General features: G+C 34.8%; 1 protein-coding gene across 8 annotated transcripts in view; it reads right to left on the reverse strand.

The window, feature by feature from the left end:
* BIRC6 (baculoviral IAP repeat containing 6) overlaps positions 1-24535 on the reverse strand; it is a 249296-nt gene that overhangs the window by 95219 nt on the left and 129542 nt on the right. For all 8 annotated transcript variants that reach the window (XR_009009856.1, XM_057557865.1, XM_057557863.1 and 5 more), the window contains 13 exons: positions 21913-22475; positions 20784-20959; positions 19713-19809; positions 19371-19565; positions 18376-18576; positions 15571-15850; positions 14010-14266; positions 13646-13754; positions 10758-10979; positions 8965-9745; positions 7414-7557; positions 6804-6933; positions 211-342 (listed from right to left, as the gene is read on the reverse strand). Coding sequence is in view for 7 of the 8 variants with exons in the window: in XM_057557865.1 (XP_057413848.1) it covers positions 211-342; positions 6804-6933; positions 7414-7557; positions 8965-9745; positions 10758-10979; positions 13646-13754; positions 14010-14266; positions 15571-15850; positions 18376-18576; positions 19371-19565; positions 19713-19809; positions 20784-20959; positions 21913-22475 (3287 nt within the window). In the remaining variant the exon portion in view is untranslated. The remainder of the gene's footprint in view (positions 1-210; positions 343-6803; positions 6934-7413; positions 7558-8964; positions 9746-10757; positions 10980-13645; positions 13755-14009; positions 14267-15570; positions 15851-18375; positions 18577-19370; positions 19566-19712; positions 19810-20783; positions 20960-21912; positions 22476-24535) is intronic.

The raw sequence follows: 24535 nt of genomic DNA on the forward strand, positions 1-24535 counted from the left end.
AAGCTCAAAATAAGTTTAATAATTCCAGTGCTGAAAAGTAATGGATTTCTGGTGCAATAATTGTGTATTTAATATTAAGACATCATTATGCCAGCTTTTTGCATTAATACTTTTTATTACATGAAGTTCCTGTAAATATAAATTGCTACATTTTACAGAAACCCAAACAAAATCAAGATCATTAAAAAAAAAAAAAAAAAGCAAGCATACCTGAAGCAACAACAACACTGTAATTGTCCTGAAATCCATTTTCTGCCTTAACTTTTTCTTTCTCTTCATGGTTTTTCTTTTCTTTGTCATCTTTTTGTTCACTAATTAGTTTAGCAGTGATACTTGGTGTATCTGTAAGAAATTTTTATGTAAAATACATTGTTTTTCAAAATTGTTAAGAAGGGAAGCAATAAATATCTTGGGGACGTTTACACAAGATTATATTATCACTAATACAAAGGCAATGTAAATGGTCTGGAAGGAATGTTGTTAAGGAAAATCTGACATTCAATTCTCGTTGATTTTATCAATGAAAGGGACTCATCACTCTCCTTAGGCCAGGATACTTAAATTCCAATCTCTAGAAAATATTATGTATTACAATAGTACTACCTCTAGAGGCAGTTTTGAAAACCATTATCAAAAGCATTTGCTTTATTGTAGGCATAGTTCAATCTGTTTGCCACGTAACATCGATTTCAGTCCTCACAACATGCAAACCAAGGAAGAATATTATTTTCAAAATAGGGAAACAGCCTTATTAGCAAGGTTACTCATACAACCTGTAAAGGGCAATATGGAATTCAAGCTCAGGACTCCTCCTAATGCATTACATTAGACTTCTATTTTTTCTACAAATGGGAGTATAAAGGAACAAATTTAAGTAACAGAGGTTTCTGGTTTTGTTGTTTTATTTGGTTAGGAATCTTAGATAAAGTGATATATTTTACAAGTACTTTAAGAATGAATACTAAAGGGCTTCCCTGGTGGCACAGTGGTTGAGAATCTGCCTGCCAAAGCAGGGGACACGGGTTCGAGCCCTGGTCTGGGAAGATCCCACGTGCCGCGGAGCAGCTGGGCCGGTGAGCCACAATTACTGAGCCTGTGCATCTGGAGCCTGTGCTCCGCAACAAGAGATGCCACGATAGTGAGAGGCCCACGCACCGCGATGAAGAGTGGCCCCCGCTTGCCACAACTAGAGAAAGCCCTCGCACAGAAACAAAGACCCAACACAGCCATAAATAAATAAATAAACAAATACTTAAAAAAAAAAAAAAAAAGTTAGCCCTGTAACTCACTAGCTATCTGACCTTGGGCAGTCCTTTAAAAAAAAAAAAAAGAATGAATACTAACGACTTTCATAGATAGTTATTACTCTGAAATCATATTTTCTTTCATGTTTTTGAATATGGCATGCTATTATAAATCATGAAATAAATGATGACCATACAGTGATCTTATTTAACCATTAAGAAGCTCAAAAAGCTGGATGAACTGTTCTAATATTAAGAATGTTTTTCACTAAGTGGATATGACCGATACAGGCTCTCTTTTTACTTTTCTAACTTAACACAATTATGATCCAGTGCTTTATTATAATGTTAAGGTGAAATGATCAAGTGATAAAACAGCATCTTTTGTATTATTTCCTATTTTGTAGCTTTCTCTGAATATCTGAAAATATCCCTGTGATCTCAATTTCTAGAACCTCTTCCAAACTACAGATTGCCTTTAGACCATTTCTATTTTTGTGAAATTAAAAAAAAAAACAGGGCTTCCCTGGTGGCGCAGTGGTTGAGAATCTGCCTGCTAATGCAGGGGACACGGGTTCGAGCCCTGGTCTGGGAAGATCCCACATGCCGCGGAGCAGCTGGGCCCGTGAGCCACAACTACTGAGCCTGCGCGTCTGGAGCCTGTGCCCCGCAACGGGAGGGGCCGCAATAGTGAAAGGCCCGCGCACCGCGATGAAGAGCGGTCCCCACACCGCGATGAAGAGTGGCCCCCACTTGCCGCAACTAGAGAAAGCCCTCGCACGAACCGAAGACCCAACACAGCCAAAAATAAATAAATAAATAAATAAAGTAGCTATAAAATTAAAAAAAAAAAAAAACAAATTTAAACACTGTAAATACAGCTCCTCCCCCTTAATCCATGGTTTCATTTTCTGTGGTTTCAGTTACTTGCGGTCTGAGGATATTAAATGAAAAATTCCAGAAATAAACAACTTATAGCTTTGAAATTGCTTGCTGTTCTGACTATAATGATGAAATCTCACTGGATCCATCCCACTTGGAATTCCCAACCATGTCATTGTCTGCTCTGACATTCAGTCATGGATGTCAGCCGTCATGGCTGGATAACCCAGGATCACCCAAAGCAGATGATCCCTCTTCTGTTCCTCCTTTGGATGTATTGTTAGAAGGTCAAAAGTAACCTAAGCCTATGTTCCCAACGCCTATGTCATTCACCTCACTGCATCTCATCACATAGGCATTTTATCATCTCTCATCATCACAAGAAGGAGGGTGAGCCAGTACAGTAAGATTATTTTGAAAGAGAGAGACCACATTCACCTTTTATTACAGTATATTAGGTAATTGTTCTATTTTATTATTAGTTATTGTTGTTGATCTCTTACTGTGGGCACAGTAAGAGATTAACATACATTATCATATTTATCATAGATATGTATGGATAAGAAAAAACATATATACAGGGTTCGCTACTGTCTGTGGTTTCAAGCATCAGCTGGGGGTCTTGGAATGTATCCCCTGCAGATAAAGGGGGACTACTGTAATAAATACGTAATGCAACAATACATTTTACTTTCTCAGAAAAACAAGCAAGTAACCCCAAATGGCAAAAAGAGTTACACAAGTCAGAGGGAAATATTTAAGTAATAAAAAATTCACACAATCATAGTTCATTAGGTGATAAGAATTTATATTCTTTATTTTTATATTACTTTGTTACCTAAGACTCCTAACTAAATAAAAATAACAAAACAAGAATATATATAGTGTTATCTCAATAAATGCCATTCAAACACTAAAAGGTACCACTGAGAAAGATTTTGCTCAATTTACTGCTTAAAATTGTTCTGGTTTGGATTTCCACCTGTGGCCAAAATGAAATAACAAAGACCAGATTACTGTCCTACCTGAAATAACTAAAAATTAGGAAACTATATGAAATAAAGTTTTCAGGTACTGGGCATCAGGAAGGCAGGACAGTGATTCCTGGGTGAGTGGAAACAAATGAAGTAAGCGCTAGGATTGTACCAGCTTATTTCCTGCAATGTCCCAGACCACAGCTCAGCACAACCCAGGCATCACTCAAGGTGAGGATACAGAGATGGGAGTCCAGGAAGACAAAGGCAGGTTTGGCTGCAGTTCACAGGGCACAATGCCAACGAGGAGAGATCTGCACAGAGAGAGAGCCCCAGTGATCTATAGAGGGTCTCCTCTAATCTGTAGTGCATACTGACAAGCATTACATACAAGGAAACCACCTAAAGGGCAAGGAAAATACTTTTAAAAAGTAGCAAGGGGGGACTCCCCTGGTAGTCCAGTGGTAAAGAATCCACCTTGCAATGCAGGGAATGCCGGTTCGATCCCTGGTCGGGGAACTAAGATCCCACATGCCGCGGGGCAACTAAGCCCATGCGCCACAACTACTGAGCTCGCGTGCCACAGAGTCCACGCGCCCTGGAGCCCGCAAGCCACAACTAGAGAGAAAACCCGCACAGCACAACTAGAAAGGAGCCCGCACACCGCAACGAAGAGCCCGCGTGCCGCAAAGAAAGATCCTGCATGCCGCAACTAAGACCCAACACAGCCAAAAAAAATTAAAAATAAATAAATAAAATAAATAAATATTTAAAAAAAAAAGTAGCAAGGGGATGAACCCCAGGTTCTAAAATGAGGGCTGGAATACTTAGTATTCCCAATGCCTAGTGAATTTCTAACAGAGTTCTCAGAAGAGTATAACCTCAGCAGTGGGGCCAAATTAACCCCAGACCTCTGTTTTCAAATGTGGTACCATGCTTCTATTCCAATACAGTACCTCCTTAAAAGTAAGTCCATTAAAATTAAAACACTAGTTCCTTAGTCTCACCAGACACATTCTATATGCTTAAAAGCTACTGCACTAGATAGTATAGGGTTATAAAATATTTCCATCATCACGGTAAGTTCTGCTCTAAATTAACAGCTGCTCTGGTCCCACCTAACAAAGCTGAAAAGCTGGTCCTAAAAGTAATGTTCTGGTTTTAAGTAATGTAACTACATCTCAGAAAGAAATAAAAAATATTTATTAGAATACAAAAATATCCACCACCCAGAAAAGTAAAAATCACATTGTCTGGCATCCAACGAAATTTTCTAGGCAAATTAAAAAAGCAGTAACACACAATCCACAATGAAAAAAAAAAAATCAATGTAAACAGATCAATATATTCAAGACACTAGGGACTTCCCTGGCAGTCCAGTGGTTAAGGCTCCACGCTTCCACTCCACAGGACGCGGGTTCAATCCCTGGTCAGGGAACTAAGACCCCACGTGCCGAGCGGTGCGGCCAAAACAAACAAACAAACAAAAAACAAAAATTCAAGACACTAGAAGAAAGCTTGTACACTTTAAATAAAGACAAGGACATATATAAAAAAGAACCAGATATAACTTCTAGCAGATTAGACACTGAAGTCAGTTTGAAGATAGAGCAATATAAATTATCAAAAATTTTAAATACGGGGGAAAACGGAACAGAGCTTCAGTGAGCTGTGAAACAACTTCAAGAGGCCTAGTAAACGTGTAATTGGAATCACCAAAAGAGAGGAAAGTGACGGGGAGACAGAATATATTTGAGAAACTAATAGCCAAAAAATTTCCAAATGTGATGAAAATTATACACCCACACAGATTCAAGTCCAAAAACTCAAATCATAAGAAACATGAAGTAAACTACAAGGTATATTATTTGATGATAATCAAATTGCTTAAAAACAATATAGAATTTGAAAAAAAAAGACACATAACCTTTATTATTTGAAAGCAGTATAGTTGAAAGCTATAGGCAGTGGGTAAAAGGATGGCTTAAATAATTTTTGATTACTTGTTTTCATACATGTTAATAAAATACATATGCACATGTTAATATATCCTAAGATATGGCTAAGATATGGCTAAGAATCACAAATACACCTTAAAGTACCAAAGCATCGCTAAACAAAGGTTAAACTCAGCACTTAGAAGTTTCTGATATTTGCTCAGGATAACTTTGTTGGACTTTTTACTAGGATGTACTATTCTTCCACAGCAATAAGTTTTATTTGTTAATTTTTAGGTAATAAAGGGAGCTATTTTGTTAAATATCCTAAATGACAGACCATGACATTTTAGAAAATAGTATTCATTTAAAGATAAATAAAAATGTTAAATTTCCAATTATTTTGTACTATGTCTATACTTTTCCATTATCAAGTTAAATGTATGAAATCTCAAAAATTGAATTTTAGTACTCTTCCCCACTTCCTTCCTTCAATTAATTAATTTTAAATTTTTTCTTCATCATGTAGAAGGCACAATTTCAGAAAATTGAAATTTAGAAAAAAGTTTGTAAAGTCAAATTTTCACAAAAGTTTAGCTGTAACAGGTAAGGTGGACATTTTCAAATAAGAAAAAAATGTTACACGTTTATAATATATTCTAACATTTTACTGTGTAACATGTAAAAATGAAGGAAAGTATAATTTTATGCACACATTTCTGTTAGATGCAGTGTCTAAAACTGGTAAAGAATCTTTTCTACATTATTTTCTCAAAGTGATCATATCTGTTCACGTGGTTTAACTTACCATCTATGTATGTATGTATGGTAACAACTCCCAAATCTCTTCAACTCAGTCTTTTATTCTAAGTTTAGATTTTTATTTCCAGCTAACAAATAGCGCCAGTTTTTTTTCTGGATACTCCTAACTTCTTTCAGTTATCAGTGTTGCTTAAAGACTTAGGTACCCCCTCTAATGTATACAGATAGAAACATACTGACTTATATTTAAATTAAAATGCAAACATTTAAAATTTTCAGTTTATTTTTTATTCTGACAACATACAAAAGATCATAAATACTTTGAGAGGCAGAATATATGTCCTGCTCACTTTTACATCCCTAGAAGAAATTACTGTGTTTACACATAGCAGATGCTCAATGAATTCATCACTGATTAGGAATTCTGAGAGGCAATAAACCCAAACTAACCACAGTCAATTTGTATTCTCCCTCAAAAAAATGCTTTTACTTTAATAACTTATATCCTGTTTAAAGGCATCATCGGAGAGCTCTTGAAAAACCTAGGGGAAACGTTCTCTCTGCTTTCTTCACTGTTATAAACAATAAGGTCATCAGTTGATTCTACCTACTGACCACTCATTTCTCCCCTAGATTTAGTAAATGTTTATCACTTAGAATTGTCATGCAACCTAATATACTGTAATTCATCTACTATAAAACAGCCCGATGGTTTATCCTGAGAAAATTCCATCAATGGCTTCCCACAGCTTGTCTACATTTCCAACTGCCCATTCTGTCATTACTACACGTAACACACATCACAGCAAAAGAATTACAGGTGCTGGAATGTATTGTACATTTTGTCCACTGCATCATGCTTCTAAATGTGAAGCTACCTTGACCTTTTCTAGTCATTAAATGGTTGGTGAGTGAGTGAATGCAATAAAGTTATAAAAATAATAAAATTCCTATATACATCTAACATAAAGTTAAAGAAACACAAATATTTAAATGTGACTTGCCTGACACTCTGTCAAGAACTTCTGATAATGTTGTTGAGACCGGCAAATGAAGTGTACGGAACTTGTGGCCTGCTCCATACATTGGATGCTGGATGACATGGCTAGTAGCATTAATTCTACCCTTGTACAGCTGGAAATAAATTTAAAAGAAATCAAGAAGGGTGTTTTGAAATGTATATCATTATATAACAATTTCAAAAGCATAAAAAAATAAACAATTCAGTAATGCATACAAAAATGTAAAGAGTTTATTTTATATATTTCTTCAAATGTGGCATGTCTGCCATGCGATTTGTTCGTCATACTTTTTTGCATTAGGACTACTGTACCTAATAATCTGTCAATTTCCCCCCCAAATCAAATTATACTATTCATGGCAAGTTACAACTAGGTTATTCTGGACAGAGAGGGTTAGCTAAGATATTTAAGTCCTATCCTTAAGTATAAAGGTTGTGCTAGTTTCACTTTGCTAGCACAACCTCTAATTTCTAATTTCATTTCATTTCATTAGAAATTAGAACAGAGATAACTGAAAGCTCTGACATGAAAACATAAAATATTTTTACACACAGCTCATCATAAAGATTTAATTTGATTGTTAAATACTCACTGGGCAGGGAGACTGAAGAAACATTGTCACTTTCTCATCCTCTAACATCAGTTGCAAAAATAATCTACGTACAAACCCTGAAATGTTCCCTGATGTTGGAAGGTTCCCTCTTTGAGGAGATGTCTGAAATAGTTCACAGAGAACCTGGCAAAGTGAGAGATTTAAAAAGTTAAATGAGGTATTTACTTGCAGCTTTATATTTTAAAGAACAAAGAGGAAATTTAAAATGTGGATTAATGAGTGTATTTGAACTCATCAAATCAGCAATTAAAGAATATACGGAAGCAGACAAAAAGTTTATTTTTGGTTATTAGGCCAGAAGACAATGGAACACAAAGTTTCATACTACCCACAGGCACAAACCAAATTGTCAAATGTCCATATTCAAGGACTTGGTTAAAAGTGGTAATTTAAGCATTTCTTTCAAATTAGACACATTAAGTAGATACAGTTTCCCAATAATTAATTACTTTAGGCAACAAAGTATCTTCCTCTTCTTAAAGTTAAATCATTCAGAATTTTTTGAAAATTATGATAGCTCATCCTTCATTAATAGTTTAACCTGAATAAGCACTATCAAATAAGGGGGTAAAAAAAGAAGCTGGTTCCTATTTATTGGTGTCTACCATGTCTCAGACAGCCTCTATGCTAGACACTTCATATACATTATCATATTTAATCCTCAAAAAAAAAACCTTTTGAGAGGCAGGTATTACTATCTCCATTTTACAGTTTAAACAACTTGCTGAAGATCACAACAGATAGAAAGCAGCAGAAACTGGCAAAAAGCAACTAGAATTATGTTCGAGATAACTCCAGCATTCAAGATTTTTGGCCCTGTGGACTTAAATACAATAAAATCATCTTTCATACCTTTAATGTGATTTTTCAGGAGTCTCCTATCTGAAACTTATTCTAATGTCTGCTTCATTAGAAGCAAATCAACAGCTGTAACAATCCGGTTACTATAAAATGCAATGCCTCAATGCTGATGAGGCACTTGATGGCCACCTTCGAGTGGTCAATCCTGTTCCAATAGCTGAAGCGTTGTTCGCTTTTTTTTTTTTTTAATATTTTTATTTATGTATTTATTTGGCTGTGCCGGCTCTTAGCTGCAGCATGCAAACTCTTAGTTGCAGCATGTGGGATCTAGTTCCCTGACCAGGGATCGAACCCAGGCCCCCTGCATTGGGAGCACGGAGTCTTAGCCACTGGACCACCAGGGAAGTCCCTGAAGCGTTGTTCTTTTGATTAGGGGCGGTTTTTTAAAAGGAGGAATGTATGATCTTTAGCTAGAATCTCCATGAATTTGCCCATCATTCATCAGAAAGAATAACTGATTTATGTAACAGCTGAGGAGAGGAGGGAGGAGATATCAGTACTTAATTTTAATTATGGTTTAAATTCAAATCCTTAAATGCACCCAAACCCAAACTTCACCATCACCTGGCCTTAATACATGACACTTTCTGAACTAATTTCAAGAGTGCCATGTGACAGCACATTAAAATAATAAGACACTGGAACATAAGCCAGTTTTTCTACTCTTACCTGGGCCATCAGCTTTTGATTATTAGGGTGACATGAAATGCACTGCAGAAAGAATGCAACAGTTGCATTCTCTATTGCTGTCCTCTGTTGAGTAGTCAATCCTGTTGTAGCAGCTGAAGAAAGAGAAGCTGATCTTGCACTGGTCTGTTGTGCACCTAAATTATGTCCTCCAGAAGTGGACCCAGAGTGACACAATAAAAACAGAAGTGCTGTCCATAGTGGATTGACTTCAGACCCACCAAGCCAGTCTTTCATAATATGGCTATTGCCAACTTCTGTCAAAAACCTAAGAATAGGAGCAACCAGGTCTGCTGTGACAGGCATCTTATTACATTGTTGTGGAACGTGATGCCGCCTGAGTTTGTCCTGGGAAATATCTATTGATTGAGCAATGCTTTCAGAATAAGAAATGTGGCTAAAACAGAAACTAGCCAGACTCCTCACAAGAAGAGAAGGCAAACCTGAGTCCAGTAATTGTTTGATAGCTTCTGGAGATTGAGAAGAGGAAGCAAGGGTTGCCAAATGTGATTCAGTTAGTGCAAGAGGTGCTTGTGCGTTTTTAGAGTCGTCTGTTAAAGATGAACTAAGATCTTGCTTTTTGCTATCATCTGTCATGGACAGTCCATGGTGACACTGCATTGGAGGAGGGGTAATTCCCATCCAGCCCATAAGCAAAGAAAAATAACTTGGGTGTATGTGACACATCGAGCAAAGCAGACTGTCAACGGCTTTCTTCAAAACCATATTGCAGGGAAGAGACATGGACCAATTAAAAAGTAACCTAGGGAATAAAAGATACCATGTTAACAATATATACATATATTTAGAAAGACCTCTTTGTCAATTATTTCTACTAGAAATCACTTTCATGAAAATTATATAGTTTGACATTCAATATAATGACACTATGTTTCAGGAAGACTAATTGTGATAAACATCATTAAGTACTTCAGTAGATTGGAAGTTAGATTAGATTTGTAAAATGAGTACAGAAAACCAAGAGATCTATATCAAAATGGTTCTACCATTCTCTGTGTGACCTCAAAAAAATGACATAAAGAAACAATACAAAAAATTATACCTAAGAAATGTCTAGACTGAATTCGACATTATTAATGGCTTTAATTCATATCTGCAAAATGAAAACTGTTAGTGAGTTTCACTAATAAGTCATGGATTATGCCAACTGATAGGACCAAATATGAAAATGACAAACTAGAGGACAAAAAGCCAACCTTTTATGAGTCATGGAACTCTTCAGAGATAAATATTATATTTTGCTATAGACTTAGCAGTTATTAGGCAGTCAGCTCAACAAAGCCTTAACTGAGTATGGTGAAGAAATGTGGGTTAAGTGGAAACTACTTGTCAAAAGAACAATCATAACAGCCATCTAGAAAGAAGTAAAAACAACCAATTGTAAAAACTGTCTAAAGTAGTCTCTAAAAATTTCTAGTTACACTTTCCCTCCAAAGTTGCACATTAAAGATAAAAGAATCCGGCAGGTAAATTTGCAGGTGAGAATAAACATTATGACCTGCAGGAGAATACATGAAACATTCAAATTTTAGGTGGGAAAAGCAGCAATGACACTAATGTAGCTTCTTAAAACCTGAAGATAAATTAATTAAATTTGTGTAGCATCTCATTTCAAAATTACACTGATTATACTTAACTAGTACTATTTGAAGTATTATTTTTATATAAATAAAATGTAAAATGCTGTTTCATCAAGTAAAAACCTAAAGTGATCTAGTACTGGGGGAAAAGAGAATTTCACAAATCATACTTACTCAAAGAGCTCTCGGTCTAGCAGTGCTGGTAAGTCATACTCTACCAGCAGCTCATAACTGTGCCACAGAATTGCTGCTACACAGTGCAAGTGAGAAGGAGATGGCATCAAAAGACCATACTCTATTGTTGAAGAGTTAGGGCACATGTAGCTCATCCTGCCACTTCTTTTCACAGCAGCCACTCTTGCAGAATCACTGACCCATTTTAACAAGGCCTGAATTCTTAAAAGAAGAAGATGAATTCAAATAACCAATTATACTCCAGCTGACATTTAATACAGATAAATACCACCACTGCATGTAAGCAATGTATTTATCAGAATAATATACTGATTTTTCTCAATAATTTTAATATATCAATAAAATAGGAGGGAAAAGGAATTATATAATCAATAAGGTCATAGTAACTCTAATTTTCCAATAACCCTACCAATCTTAAGCAATGAAAATGTTTGAGATAACTCAAGTCTAATTCAGCAAATAAACATTGATTCCTACCTCATTTATGACAGAACATATAAATATCTAGAATTACAGGATACACAGCTTAAAAAAACTCACTCTCTCCTTTAAATTTTCACTCACCTTGTAACAAATCCACATACCACAGAGCAGTGATCTAGGGCCAGTTCTTCATTGTGCAGAATTTCATGCAACAGAGCATGAAATGTTTCACAACTCTGGCCCCCAAGCATTAAATACTAGTAGCAGCCACCCACCCTCTTTCACTCTGACAACAGAATAGCCCCAACATATGTTCTTTTTCAAGTGCCACTCTACACTCAGTCCCCTAGAGCTGGAGACCACAAAATGAAAGCAAAAGGCTTTTTAAAGCAATAATGCTTTGGAGTTTGTATTTTGGGGGGGTGGGAGGTGAGATTTATTGTCAAGTTCTTAAAACCCTGTATTTATCTTTGTTTTTGTTTACTTTTAAATGTCTAGTTTAGAGCACAAGATTCTCTGCTTCAGGGTAAAAGAAATGGGAATTGGAAGGTATAAAATACTACTTAATCCCTCTCTCTACCCTGAAGGACTGAAGGGTAAGATGCATTAAATTTCATATGACAGGACATAAGGACAAGTCATAGAAAACGAAGGGAGATGAGGCAATTACAGAAGAGTAACATCTTCTAGAAAAATAGCAGCCAACAATCTTGTCATTAATGTTAGTTCTGAAACATTCTGAAATATTTACATTTGCATTTATGCTAAGAAAATAATTTTAAGTGCAATTTTCTTCTTATGATAAAAAAAATTTAAAAACTAATCACAAGAGATTTAAAGAAACCTAGAAAAATATTTAGCACATATTTTTAATGCATTTTTAAATCCTATTAACCATTATGGTTTGACATAAATTCGTATTTACTTTGTCAAAAATACTCCAGTATATTTTTAAATATAATACAGGTATCACATAGTTTACATAAAGCAAAAAGTTTAATGGAAAAGAAGTCAGCCTATTTAGTATTTTAAAGTTATCCTGCTGAAACTAATTATACTTTGTTAAATATGTCCTTTAAATATTTTTAATCCAGAGAACATGAAAGCAATGACCCTAAACTAAATGAAAGCTATTACATTATCAGAGATTAAGTAACAATTTTTCTGAGATGCCTTCACTGTCTGGCCCTCTAATTCATACCCTTAGGTCTGAACTACGTAAATCTTCCCTTATGAGTGACACTGCTCTGTCTTCCCAATCCTGAGGGCACAAGCTGGACTCAATAAACTTTACCTCTCCAGTATTAGCAGAATGCCAAGCATATAGCAACTACTCGGTAAATAGCTATAAAATGAGTAAGCACCCACAAAAAATAATCTGTTAATAATTTATGAAGTAAGACATTGAATAACATACCAAATGATTTCACTTTAAACACAAACTAATAACAATATAAAAGAATATTAATTGGATATAAAATATTCAATATACTTCAAAGGATATTAACTCAGGAAACAATCTCTAGCATGAAAATAATTTATATTATTTATAGAATCACACACTCTATAAATATGTTCTCCAGATACAGATGATATACATAAAACCAGAGAATGCCAAAGTATCATTCAAAAATTTATCAACAAAAACATGTTTCAAAATTACTTGGAGTCCCTATCAATTTGGAGGTAAAAGACATCAAGGAAGATCTACACTAGTAAAACTCATCTAAAATTACCTATACCGAAAGATCACTAAACATTTAGGTGAAACATTCAGATGTTATTTACTTCGTATGATAGTGTTTCACTTTGTGGTAGGAAGCAGGAGAAAGAGGGTGAGGAGTCTAATGAAAAGTTGTCCATGAATAATATAATCAATAACAATAAGTAATCAATAAAAACAAAGATTATTACTATTAACAAAATAGTCCAAGTACCTAGTATGGACACTATACTTCTATATGTTTAGTAATACCTAAGCTTAACTTTTATGAAAAGATCTAAAAAGAAAGCATTCCAGGACTTGCCTGGTGGTGCACTAGTTAAGAATCCACCTGCCAATGCAAGGGACACGGGCTCGAGCCCTAGTCTGGGAAGATCCCACATGCTGCGGAGCAGCTAAGCCCAGGCGCCACAACTACTGAGCCTGTGCTCTAGAGCCCGCGAGCCGCAACTACTGAGCCTGCGTGCCACAACTACTGAAGCCTGTGCTCTGCAACGAGAAGCAACCACAATGAGAAGCCCACGCACCACAATGAAGAGCAGCCCCCACTCGCTGCAACTAGAGAAAGCCCACGAGCAGCAACGAAGACCCAACGCAGCCAAAAATAAATAAACTAATTAATTTAAAGAAAGAAAAAAAAAAGCATTCCAAGTAACATTCACTACATGTGATTGTGTATATGTGTGTCCTCATATGAAAACTGAGATCACCACATACCTACCTGTCTTTTGTTCCAGGATCCTGAGTTGTTCCAAGCTGGTAAAGAATATCTATCGTAGAGTCAGAAGAGAGTCCATTCAGTCTTCCAAAAAGTAAAGGGCTATTCAAATCTTGCAATAAAGAATCAAAAGGAAAAATTTGCTACATAAGCAAATGGGATGAGAAGATTTGCTCAATTTAATCTTAAATTATTCATTAAAAATAACTTCTGTAAATTTCAACAACAAAAACAAAAAAACAAAACTCCAAAAATAATGACGCCATAATGGAAGTTAATTTCAGAAACAGAATTAATCACAAATATCACATAGTTCAACTGTCATTATTTTGCAGATATGTAAAAATTAAAATATCAAAATTGTCACCTGTAGGATCACTGCCTGATGCTGCACAATTTCTCAGAAGAATGTCTATAAGCTTCAGGCCAATTCTAGTGGACTGCAGTCCTATCTTTACAAGCACAACCTCAATGTTGGGTGAATGCATTCCACAGTACGGAGACATCAGTAAGGCAGCACAAGTCTGTAGCAGATTAGCAGTAGGTGCAGCTGCACTTGCCATCATTCCTTCCAGATCACTTATGTGAGTAAGGCAATGATGTAATAACCGTAACCATCCAATACTGAAATACACAACACAAAATGGCCTATATGGGTAAATTTAAGTAGCTTAAATTACTTCAGGGGTAAAACAAAACTTCTCAAAGATCAGCATGTTGTGGATGGACCTAGAGATTGTCATACTGAGTGTAGTAAGTCAGACACAGAAAGACAAATATCATACAATATAGCTTATATGTGGAGTCTAAAAAAAAGGGGTACAAATGAACTTATTCACAAAACAGAAGTAGAGTCATGGATGTAGAAAACAAAGTTATGGTTACCAGGGGGTAAGCGGGGGGAGGGATAAATTGGGAGATTGGGACTGACATATATACACTACTATATATAAAATAGATAACTAATAAGAACCTGCTGTATAGCAAGGGAACTCTGCTCAGTACTCTGTAATGACCTACATGGGAAAAGAATCTAAATAAAAAACAAGGAGAGGATATATATTAAAAAAAAAATTCCTTGTGACTTATAAAGCAGAAAAAAAAGAAAGAAAAAAACGAAAAGATCAGCATGTTGTATTTCATAAGTAGCACCAATCTAGGTTAAAAAAGAATACTTTTAGAATACTGTAACATCAATAAAGAATTAAACACACAGTAAGTTTCCCCTATAACATAACAAAAATACTTAAGTGCTAGTAGCATTTAGGAATTATGAACTTCCTTTTTATTTAATTAGTCAGGAAATGTTTTTATACATACATATATTTATGTGCATAAATATAAACTGCAAAGGATCATAGAATTGCAAAACTGTAAAGTCTTGGCAGCTCGAGAATAAAAAAGAAATCCTAAATTTTTTTGTCAGGTAAAACTTACATTAAGACCATCTATAAAATTTTCAACCATCAAACGTTACCAGAAGAATGTAAATTAAAGGTCCTTCTTTGTCTGGTCAGTTTGTATGGTTCAAATCTAACCCTCTGCAGACTGGCAACTTAGGAATTACCATATAGGGCTAGATGCCTATCTATATGATCAATTTGTATGCTTCAGATGTTTTCTTGCGGATAGGCATTTGGAAATGCTTACATAAGACTACAATCCAAAGAACTGGAACCCACACCCACATATACCACATTGTGGATCATCCCAAGGATTAAACACACATAAATCTCAATTTTAACCAGCCTCAGGGTTTTGCTTCTATAGAATTATTCTTTATTACACTTAATAAAATTATGATATTATTTGCATACCTGTGGAACAAAGAATTTCCTAAACTCTAAAAAAAAAAAAAAAAACCCACAGAATAAACAATTTCATGAAAAGCACAGAAAGGTTTTTCTTAAGAATGAGAAACCACATACCTTGTTTTGGATACCTGATCTTCAGATGGAAGAAAAGGATTATTAACTGTTGCTGAAGAAGTGGTACCAAAAGCGGTGAGGCCCAGTAATTTAATTTGTGAAAGGCCTAATGTGCTGGCATCTCGTGGACGATGAAGTCTAAGGCAGACAGCAGAAGCTACTTCAGCTTTTACAAGCTGAATTTTTATGTAGGTGAGACCACTTGTGACAACAGGAGTTGATAATGGTAGCATATTTACCCCATCTGCACTTACTTCAACAGACACTGAGGATGGGCAGGCTACAGGAAGAGAAAATTGAACAATTACTAAAGGAAAAGTAAACTAGAGTTCATATTTTAGTGGCAATCCCAGTAAAACATCAGCTTTCAGTTATATTCATTATGAACTCATAAAAAGAAAATGTATACACCAAGTCATACTTTGTCACTGACTTTCACCGTAATTGATTTTACAGCTATTATATGAAATTCACAGTATAATAAAAATTGTATTTAAAAAATTCTAACATTAACCTAAAAAAAAGAGTAACTGAAGATATGCAATCCACATGTACTTAATTCGCTCCAAGAAAACAAAAATAGGCAATTACTCTATTATTTCTACTTTACTTAGAATTATCACCAACAATATGGTGATTAATATGCTATGGTTTACTGTTGTAAATAATTTGGGAAGAATGTAACTTAAAAAGTACTTTTTCAGGGCTTCCCTGGTGGCGCAGTGGTTGAGAATCTGCCTGCCAATGCAGGAGACACGGGTTCGAGTCCTGGTCTGGGAAGATCCCACATGCCACGGAGCGACTAAGCCCGTGAGCCACAATTGCTGAGCCTGCGCGTCTGGAGCCTGTGCTCTGCAATGGGAGGGGCCGCGATAGTGAGAGGCCCTCGCACCGCGATGAAGAGTGGCCCCCACTTGCCGCAACTGGAGAAAGCCCTCGCACAGAAATGAAGACCCAACACAGCCATAAATAAAAATAAAATAAAATAAAAAAATTAAAAAAAAAAAAAAAAAAGTACTTTTTCACAAATTCATTATTTCACTACTACCATATTGCTATGATTTTAAACAGTTGAGTTTAGAAATTGCTTTTGCCTCTAATCTGTTTTTGCCTTTCAAAATTTAAACAAACATCCAGAATATTTAAAAATAAAACCATTTCCTGCTAAAATTTAACGAGGCCCAATGAAGTAATAACTGGCAGCTGTTATGGGAAAATTTCTTTCTCACAAACATGGAAGCCCATATAATAAATTTATCTATCAACTAAAACAACCTTTGAACTTTGACTTTCATTTCAACAGTAAAATTAGGAAGTAACTTTTATTATATGCCAATTACACCCCTGATTTACACAGAGAACTAGACAAGTCACATCAATTTTAAAATTTAACCTTACCTTTTGAGATAAGTATTACCCACATTATTTAATCTCTTTGAATCTGTCAATACAAACTGACAAAGAGATTAAATAATCCAAACTCCCAAATGAACAAAGGGCACATTTTATATTCAAGCCCATGTTTGATTCTAAAGGCTATGTTATTTCCACTGCAACACACTATATCTTCAGTTTCTGCTCCAATCCAAAACCAAAATTATTAAGCACACTTGTACTGGAGAACACCTAACCTACTGATTTTTCATAATGTACAGAGTTCTCCATTGTAACATCCTTCCTGTCCTAATTCCTATGTGCAAATTCTAGCTACACTCCAAAGCCACCATTCACACGAACCACTTTCTCCTTCCAAATAAAAGGAGCTTCCTCCTCATCTTAGATTATCCCCTAAGTCTTACACTGACTTATATTTTACCATGTAATATAGTTATTTGTGACCTGCTAAAACACTGTGCATTAGTCTATTTTTCTTCTGCCATTTTATTCATTGTATCTATTTTTATCTAACGTGTGGATTCCACAACTGTATTATAGTATAATAATCTAATCTTGCAAATAAGTGGAAAAATTGATTCTTCCAAATATGCCAGGGGTCTACAAAACTCCCTACAGTTCTTCATTAAATTACTGAGTGACATATGATAGCAATGAGAATCAATCAATGAAGATAAATGATTGTGACAACTTCAACAATTCTGTACAAATTATTATATTTATATTGAAAGAATTTGGGGACCATCATAAATGTAAAATAGTACTTCATATTCCTTCATGAATACTTGAAGGAGTTCCTGCTCCTTTTAATGTACAACTTGTTTTCTAAAACTTCTTTTCAATTACTTAATGTTGCAAAGTTACAACAAAACGTATTCAATGAAAATGCATAAAATGAATGATACTCAAAATATTAAAAATCTAAAGATCATAAATATTCAAAATATCACAAAGTATTTCGATAAAAAATTCTTTGCAGATGTAATTACCTTACAATGGGAAGGGGAATCTATGCTAATTTCACATTACAGAGCTAGGACTGAGGACTAGCCTAGAAAAACTAAGACTGCTGTCTACAGTTGTATAAACTAACTCATTTTATCTTAATGCTATATAGATAGCTTCATAAATTTGAGGGAAGAAGAAAGGCAAAATAATATATAACTAGAATATATTTGTTTAAATTTCATCACATACTCTATTTGTTTCAGGGGAATAGCCATGTCCATTCATTTGATGGGAAATGATTTGGTGGTAGTGTTAAATATTATATTAAAACTGTTCAAAATTAAGCGATCTGGAAATTGTATCTAAGTTAATCACTGTTTGCTAAGTATTTTTCTCATTTTTAAAATGCTTCTAAATTATAGTTTATTTTCACGATGGATCTTTACAAAAAATATTACTCACTTGCAAGAGATGCAAGGTGAGGTTGGATATGTATCTCTTTAAGAAGCACTGCTGCAGGAAGGTGAATGGTAAGGTCGCACCAAGCCTCCTCTGGCAGAAAGATGTAGGACCAAGCAGCAGAGCGAGCTCTTCTATGGGGTGGCGTGGCCTGCAAAAGCACCTCAGCTGGTTGGGCAGTAGGACTGCTAGATGTGATTGTACCTACAGAAGTATTTTAAATAAAATAAAAACTTGCAAAGGAAACCCAATAAGGCATCAAGAACTATTCAAACCATAATAAATACACTAGAAAAATTAGCTAAAAACATGAACACTTAATACTATGAATGTACTTAATACATTTAGCATAATTTGTTACAGTATTCACAAAACCTCAGGACATCCAGTCAACTGGCAAGGCGACAAATTCATTGTTAACTGCTGCCAAATTTCTATGTACTAACATGTCAAATGAAAACAAACTAGCAACAACAAATCTAGCACAGTAATTCTCAAATGATTTAAGTAAAAAACAATGTCCAATACAGGCTTCAACTTGAAAATGATCACCTTTATTCTACATTGTCAATATTCATGAGTTAGAAATATGAAAAGAAAAATATAAAAAGAAACTATGTAGAATGGAAAAAAAGAATAACTATATAAATCTGAAACTTCTTATAAAAATAAGTACCACTCAAAATAAGATGGAACAAGTCCTTTAAAACTAACATTTACAATGAAAACTGACATAAGAATCTACTCTTTAGTTTCATAAATTGTGTTCTATTTAAACTCAGAAATAAAAACAAATTTTACTACTAAAGAACAATTAAAAACTTCCTTCTAATCAGTAGAATGTTTGGAAAACCACTACCTTTAAAATCAATGGCTCGTAATTAAAATGGTGATACTGTAACACAATCAACTTACTTTGACAACTATTTTTGCTTCATACCAGCCAATTAACTACTACTTAAATTCATACCCATAAGATGAAATAACTCTTTTCTTACCCAGGGGTGCAAAGTTATGGATCCCTTCTGCATTGTCAGGCTCAGAAGCTAGTATTCGTGTTTTCAAAGTGCTGTCAACAGCTTTATTCGGACCAGAGTCAAGAAATTTCATAATAGTTGATACCATACTTCTTGCAGTGTTTACAATAGCCCTTGTACTAGTAACCATATTGTTGCAAATGAGCTGAACACCACCTAAATTTAAAGAGAATACTAAATGAAAATTATCTTAACATAGATGATTTGACATTGAGTCAACTTTCACAGAAGGCAACAAAAATAAGAACATAACGTACTATCAAATGATTACACTAAAATGACAGTTTTGGAACTTTGTCTTACCCATATCGTGGAATGCTTTCAAGGCATCACTAGTATCCAGTACTCTCAAAATGAACCACAATAATGGTTCAGATAACTGGCAAGTAGCGAGAGAGCCCTAAAAAAAACCATACATGTTATACTGTGATTTTTAAAAGGTGATTATTAATTTCCTGTGAATTAGGACAACTAAATTTCTTATTGAATGTAATATTCTTTTACAGTTAATTATTGTAAAATGGCAACCTTAACCTAAATCACTACATACAAAACGTCTGGCAAAATATTGAGGAAGTCTTACCTGAATCAAAAAGGAAGTGAACAGTCTCCTCTCTGAACTCAGCATTTTTTGCGTGTTTACCTACTATTATCATTTTCTACCTTAAATTAATGTACATTGATTTTGTTTTCCAGTAGACAGTACTTTCATTTAAAAATGTATCCTTCTCAAATATCTTTGTATCTTCCAATGGGGAAATATATATACACATGCAATGTATATTTATGAAAATGATAATTATACGCTGACATATAGAAGATTCCTTAAGAAATTGTTTTAAAATCTGCTTTTGAAAAAAATGGTAAATGGACTAGAAATTAAAATAATCACACTGGCTCCTAAAATCTCATTTTTTAAAAAGGAAATTTAAAAAGTAGTAACATTCTAACCTACTTCTCTTTTAAAATTACCCTAACCCCTTTTAACTGAAAGGAAACTAAATATGTAACTTAAGCTTGAAAATAAATACTCATATTAAATTTTCACATGTAACATCTATGAAGAACATGTTGGTTTTCAACTATGCTATGGTTAGGGAAAAGGAAAGAGCTACTTCTTAAGACAATGGAAGGAAAATCTAAAATTTAAAAATATGTTAAACATTTTATTCTTACATCACTATAGTCATCTTTGACAGTTTCAAGGAAACTTTCCTCTCCAACTTCTATTAGTAATCTATAGTTCTCACCTGCTGACTCCGTTCATTTTCCAACATATAACTAGAATACTCTGTCTCTGTCTTACAAATAATTCCCTGCTCCCATTGCTAGTAACTACTTAAATTACTGCAATTGTTGCTGGATTGAACTTACCTGTCTGCCCATATATCCACAGGCCATGTAGGTTAAAATTGGCTGCAGCATCATGTGAACTGTAGAAGCTTTTTTACTAAGTGTTGTCAGTATGGTAAATAATCCATCCCCAACTGATATGGCATCTAACCCACCATGAAAGTTTTCGTGTTTGGTGAGATGTAATCCACTTGCCCCTAGTTTAAATAAAAAGATTACATATTTTTAAGAAGCATACCCTTAAAAACCAATAATAATTAAAACAGAGAATCTTAAAAGCCATTTTCCCCCCAAATCACTGAAGGATGGGTACATAAAAGCTGTGTGTGTGTGTATACATATACACATATCTAGAAATTAAAATATCTATCATAACATTCAGTAGAGGATGTTTTTTGGTATCTTTTATAGGAGATACCTCTGTTGTTGGTAACAATAAAGTTGCTCTATTACATGGCTGAGGAACATCATTATACATACCAAAAAGAAAAGGAGAGAAAAATTAGTGATACTATTATGTAACTAAACTTCAAAACTTTTAATCAAAAAGATATGGTTGTTTCCCTTACATGAAAAAAGAAATACTAATAAGCAAAAATATATCAGGAATGGATTTTGTCACAATTTACAGAAGTTTAATTAGTTAAAAAAATTAACATAGTATATTAGCTTTCAAATAGGTAGAAAAGTAAAGCAACAATATATAAATTTTACATTGATATATGTCATAGAAACTGTTAAACTTGAACAAAATTTTATACTTCACTTTTTAAAAAACTGTGAATAAATAAATCTTACTCATTCCCTAATATGAAATTTGATGTGAAATTCTTCATCTTTAAAAGGTTAGAGATACATGACTATAAATTATGGTACCTAACTTACAAGACGGATTTTTTTTTTCTTAATTCACTACAAGTTATTTTGTTAGTATTTTCCAATTTTTAAAAAATTCACACTTAAAACTTTTCAACTGATTGAAGCCACTCTATAAAAGTTTTCACTAATAAAAATCAGTCATGCTAAGAAGTTTACAAAAAAAGCAACTGCGTTATAAAGTAAAAAGAAAATGAATTCGTACATTGCTAAAGGAAAGAGATATAGTACTAGAAACAAGTGTAAGATTAATATTCTTAATATTAATACGTACCAATTATCATCGCCATGGCACTGCTATTACACAGGCCCAGAGCTGACAAAATCTGGCTCATTATCTGTTGGTTGGCTAACACTAAGTCAGCAACATATGCAGGTGATCCTTGAATACTACTACTGCTTCCATTACCATCTTTGCCTCCTGAAACTTTTTCTTCATCTGAAACACTGTCTGTCGTATTGGTGGTCACAGACACTCTTGCACTGTATTCCCTATTGCCCGAAAGAGGCAGCTGTACTAAAATGTTAACCAGTTTTAACAAATCAAACATGAGTTGATCTCTTGTCATTTCACCACAAACTGCTTTTGCATCACCTGGACGAATGAGGTTGGCAAAGAGTCCCCCAAAGCATGCTCGAGCACCCACTGAGCTATCTGATCCACTTCGAGACATTACTTTGTCTGAGCAAGTGATATAGTGGTGCACTAAAAAAGTGACAGACTCTATCACAGCAGAAATAGTACTAACTGAAACGACTTCAAAATTCTGCTCCAAAGTGAATTCTAAGAGCTTTACTTGGGCATCAAGAGGTCCTTGGCCTGTCTGGAAGGCACCCCTGCAGAAAAAGAGAGAGGATTAAAAATTAATCCATTTTAAATTATTTTGAAAGAAGTAACCACCAGAACACAAGAAAGCTAAACAATAATTAAACTCCTGGTATTCACTATTTCATTTTGTAGCAAAGAGTTTCCATCTCTTCCTGAGTCCTTCTTGTCCTTGCCTCCATTTTATCTTACAAAATAAAAAATGAATTCCCTTCCAAATAGAAACTGAAGGACAAGTAAATCAAAGAGTTGATTTTGAAGCTACAGACTAAAATAATTATATATCACAAGGCACTCCTCATAATGAATGAGCTCTGGTTTGTTACAACCTCAAATGTTGTTAGTTTAAACATTTCTTACTGATTTTGATTTTCAAAAATTAAGAATCAATCAAGTAATTCTTATGCATCAAAATTGAATGCTCTCAAGTTCTACTTACGCCTAAGAAATAGAAAGCTGGAAAGATCACCGGCCCCAACTTAACAATAAAAAAAGCCATATTAACTCTAAAGTCGTAACTTTTCTTGAACCCATCAGAGAGCTAAGGTCAAAAGAGTACCAAAAAGGCTGAAATCCATGAAAAGATAGGAACCTCCTCCAAGAAGACAGAATATGAGCATTGGCTTTCCTGTCACAGAATCTGGGAAGTCGAGATGCTGGCAATATACATATGGATAAGAAGAATTCAGCTAAAATATTTAACAAGTTGTTCAACCCCAGGTATGTAAGGGTGGTAACACTGAACCCTTGGAGTTCATACCCATTCACAGGCACCCTCCCTCACCATCCCCCACACATATCTTGCCCTGTGCATCTATTCCATCTGGCTGTTCCTGAGCTATACTTTATAATAAACTGGTAAAATAAGTAAAGTGTTTTTCCTGAGTTCTGTGAGTACTTCTAGCAAATTACTGAACCTGAGGGGGGGATTGTGAGAACCCCTGAATTTGTAGTCAAATGATACAAAAATGTGGGTAACCTGGGGACCTTGGACTTGCAAGTGCCCTCTGAAGTAAGGGCAGTCTTGTGGGACTGAGCAGTTAAAACTGTAAATCTGAGGCTAACTTTGGATAGTGGCAGAATAGAACTGAACTGTAGGACACAGGTTGATGTCAGATAATCAGGGAAATGGTGTTAAAAAAGACACCATGTATTTGGTGCCAGTGAAAAAAACCCTCAAATACCAACAGCTGCTTCCTACCACTGGAGAGAAGGAAATGCTCTCCTCAGAAATGGCCAAAGATATGAGCCAGAGTTTGGCTGACAAAAAGAAGGAAAAATTTATTGCGAAAGCTCCTTCCCCTGAGGTTCAGTCACAGAGGGCCTGCCAAAGACTGAGGCTGGACACAATATCGGAAAACACCTGCCATCACTAGGAGTCTAGTGAACATTAAGAAACAAGCAAAAGCCGCTGACTGCTAGAGATGGAGCCGTGCAGAGACAGTCCCTCTGTGGTACAAATGTGTAAGGAACAACAAAAGCTAAGGATGCAACGATAAAACTGGAAACAACCCCCTTTACCCTGACTCACGTCGAAACAGAAGCTAACTAGATCATTTTGAAGCTGACAAAACACAAAAGGTAACCATAGCAAAAACAAAACCAAAGCCAGGTCAAATCTTGAAAAGTGATTCAAATCCTCACACTAATCACCCAGTAGAAGAGGCCTGTCCATTTCCAGGCATAAATACTATTTTACTTCAGTGTCTAAAAGATATGTGAGTATCTAAAGCAAAAATTGTAGGGATGTATTATGTTTAGAGCGTATGTAAAAGTAAACATATGATACCTACATCACAAAAGATGAGAGAAAGAAACTGTAAATTTACTGCTGTAAAGTTCTTATATTACATGTGTGCTAAGGCATAATAATATATGAAAGCAGAATGTGATGAAATAAAGACGTATATTGCAAAGCTAGGGAAAACACTATAATCAAAATTTCTTTGTTATAAATAATAATACTAGAAACAAAATGAAATCATTATAAAAAATTACTTAGTCCAAAAGTAGCCAAGAAAAAAAATTTTTAAGCAAAGAATAGATTAAATAAACAAAACTGGCAAAGTGA

This window comes from Balaenoptera acutorostrata, chromosome 12, assembly GCF_949987535.1.
Source record: "Balaenoptera acutorostrata chromosome 12, mBalAcu1.1, whole genome shotgun sequence".
Classification (NCBI taxonomy): Eukaryota; Metazoa; Chordata; class Mammalia; order Artiodactyla; family Balaenopteridae; genus Balaenoptera; species Balaenoptera acutorostrata.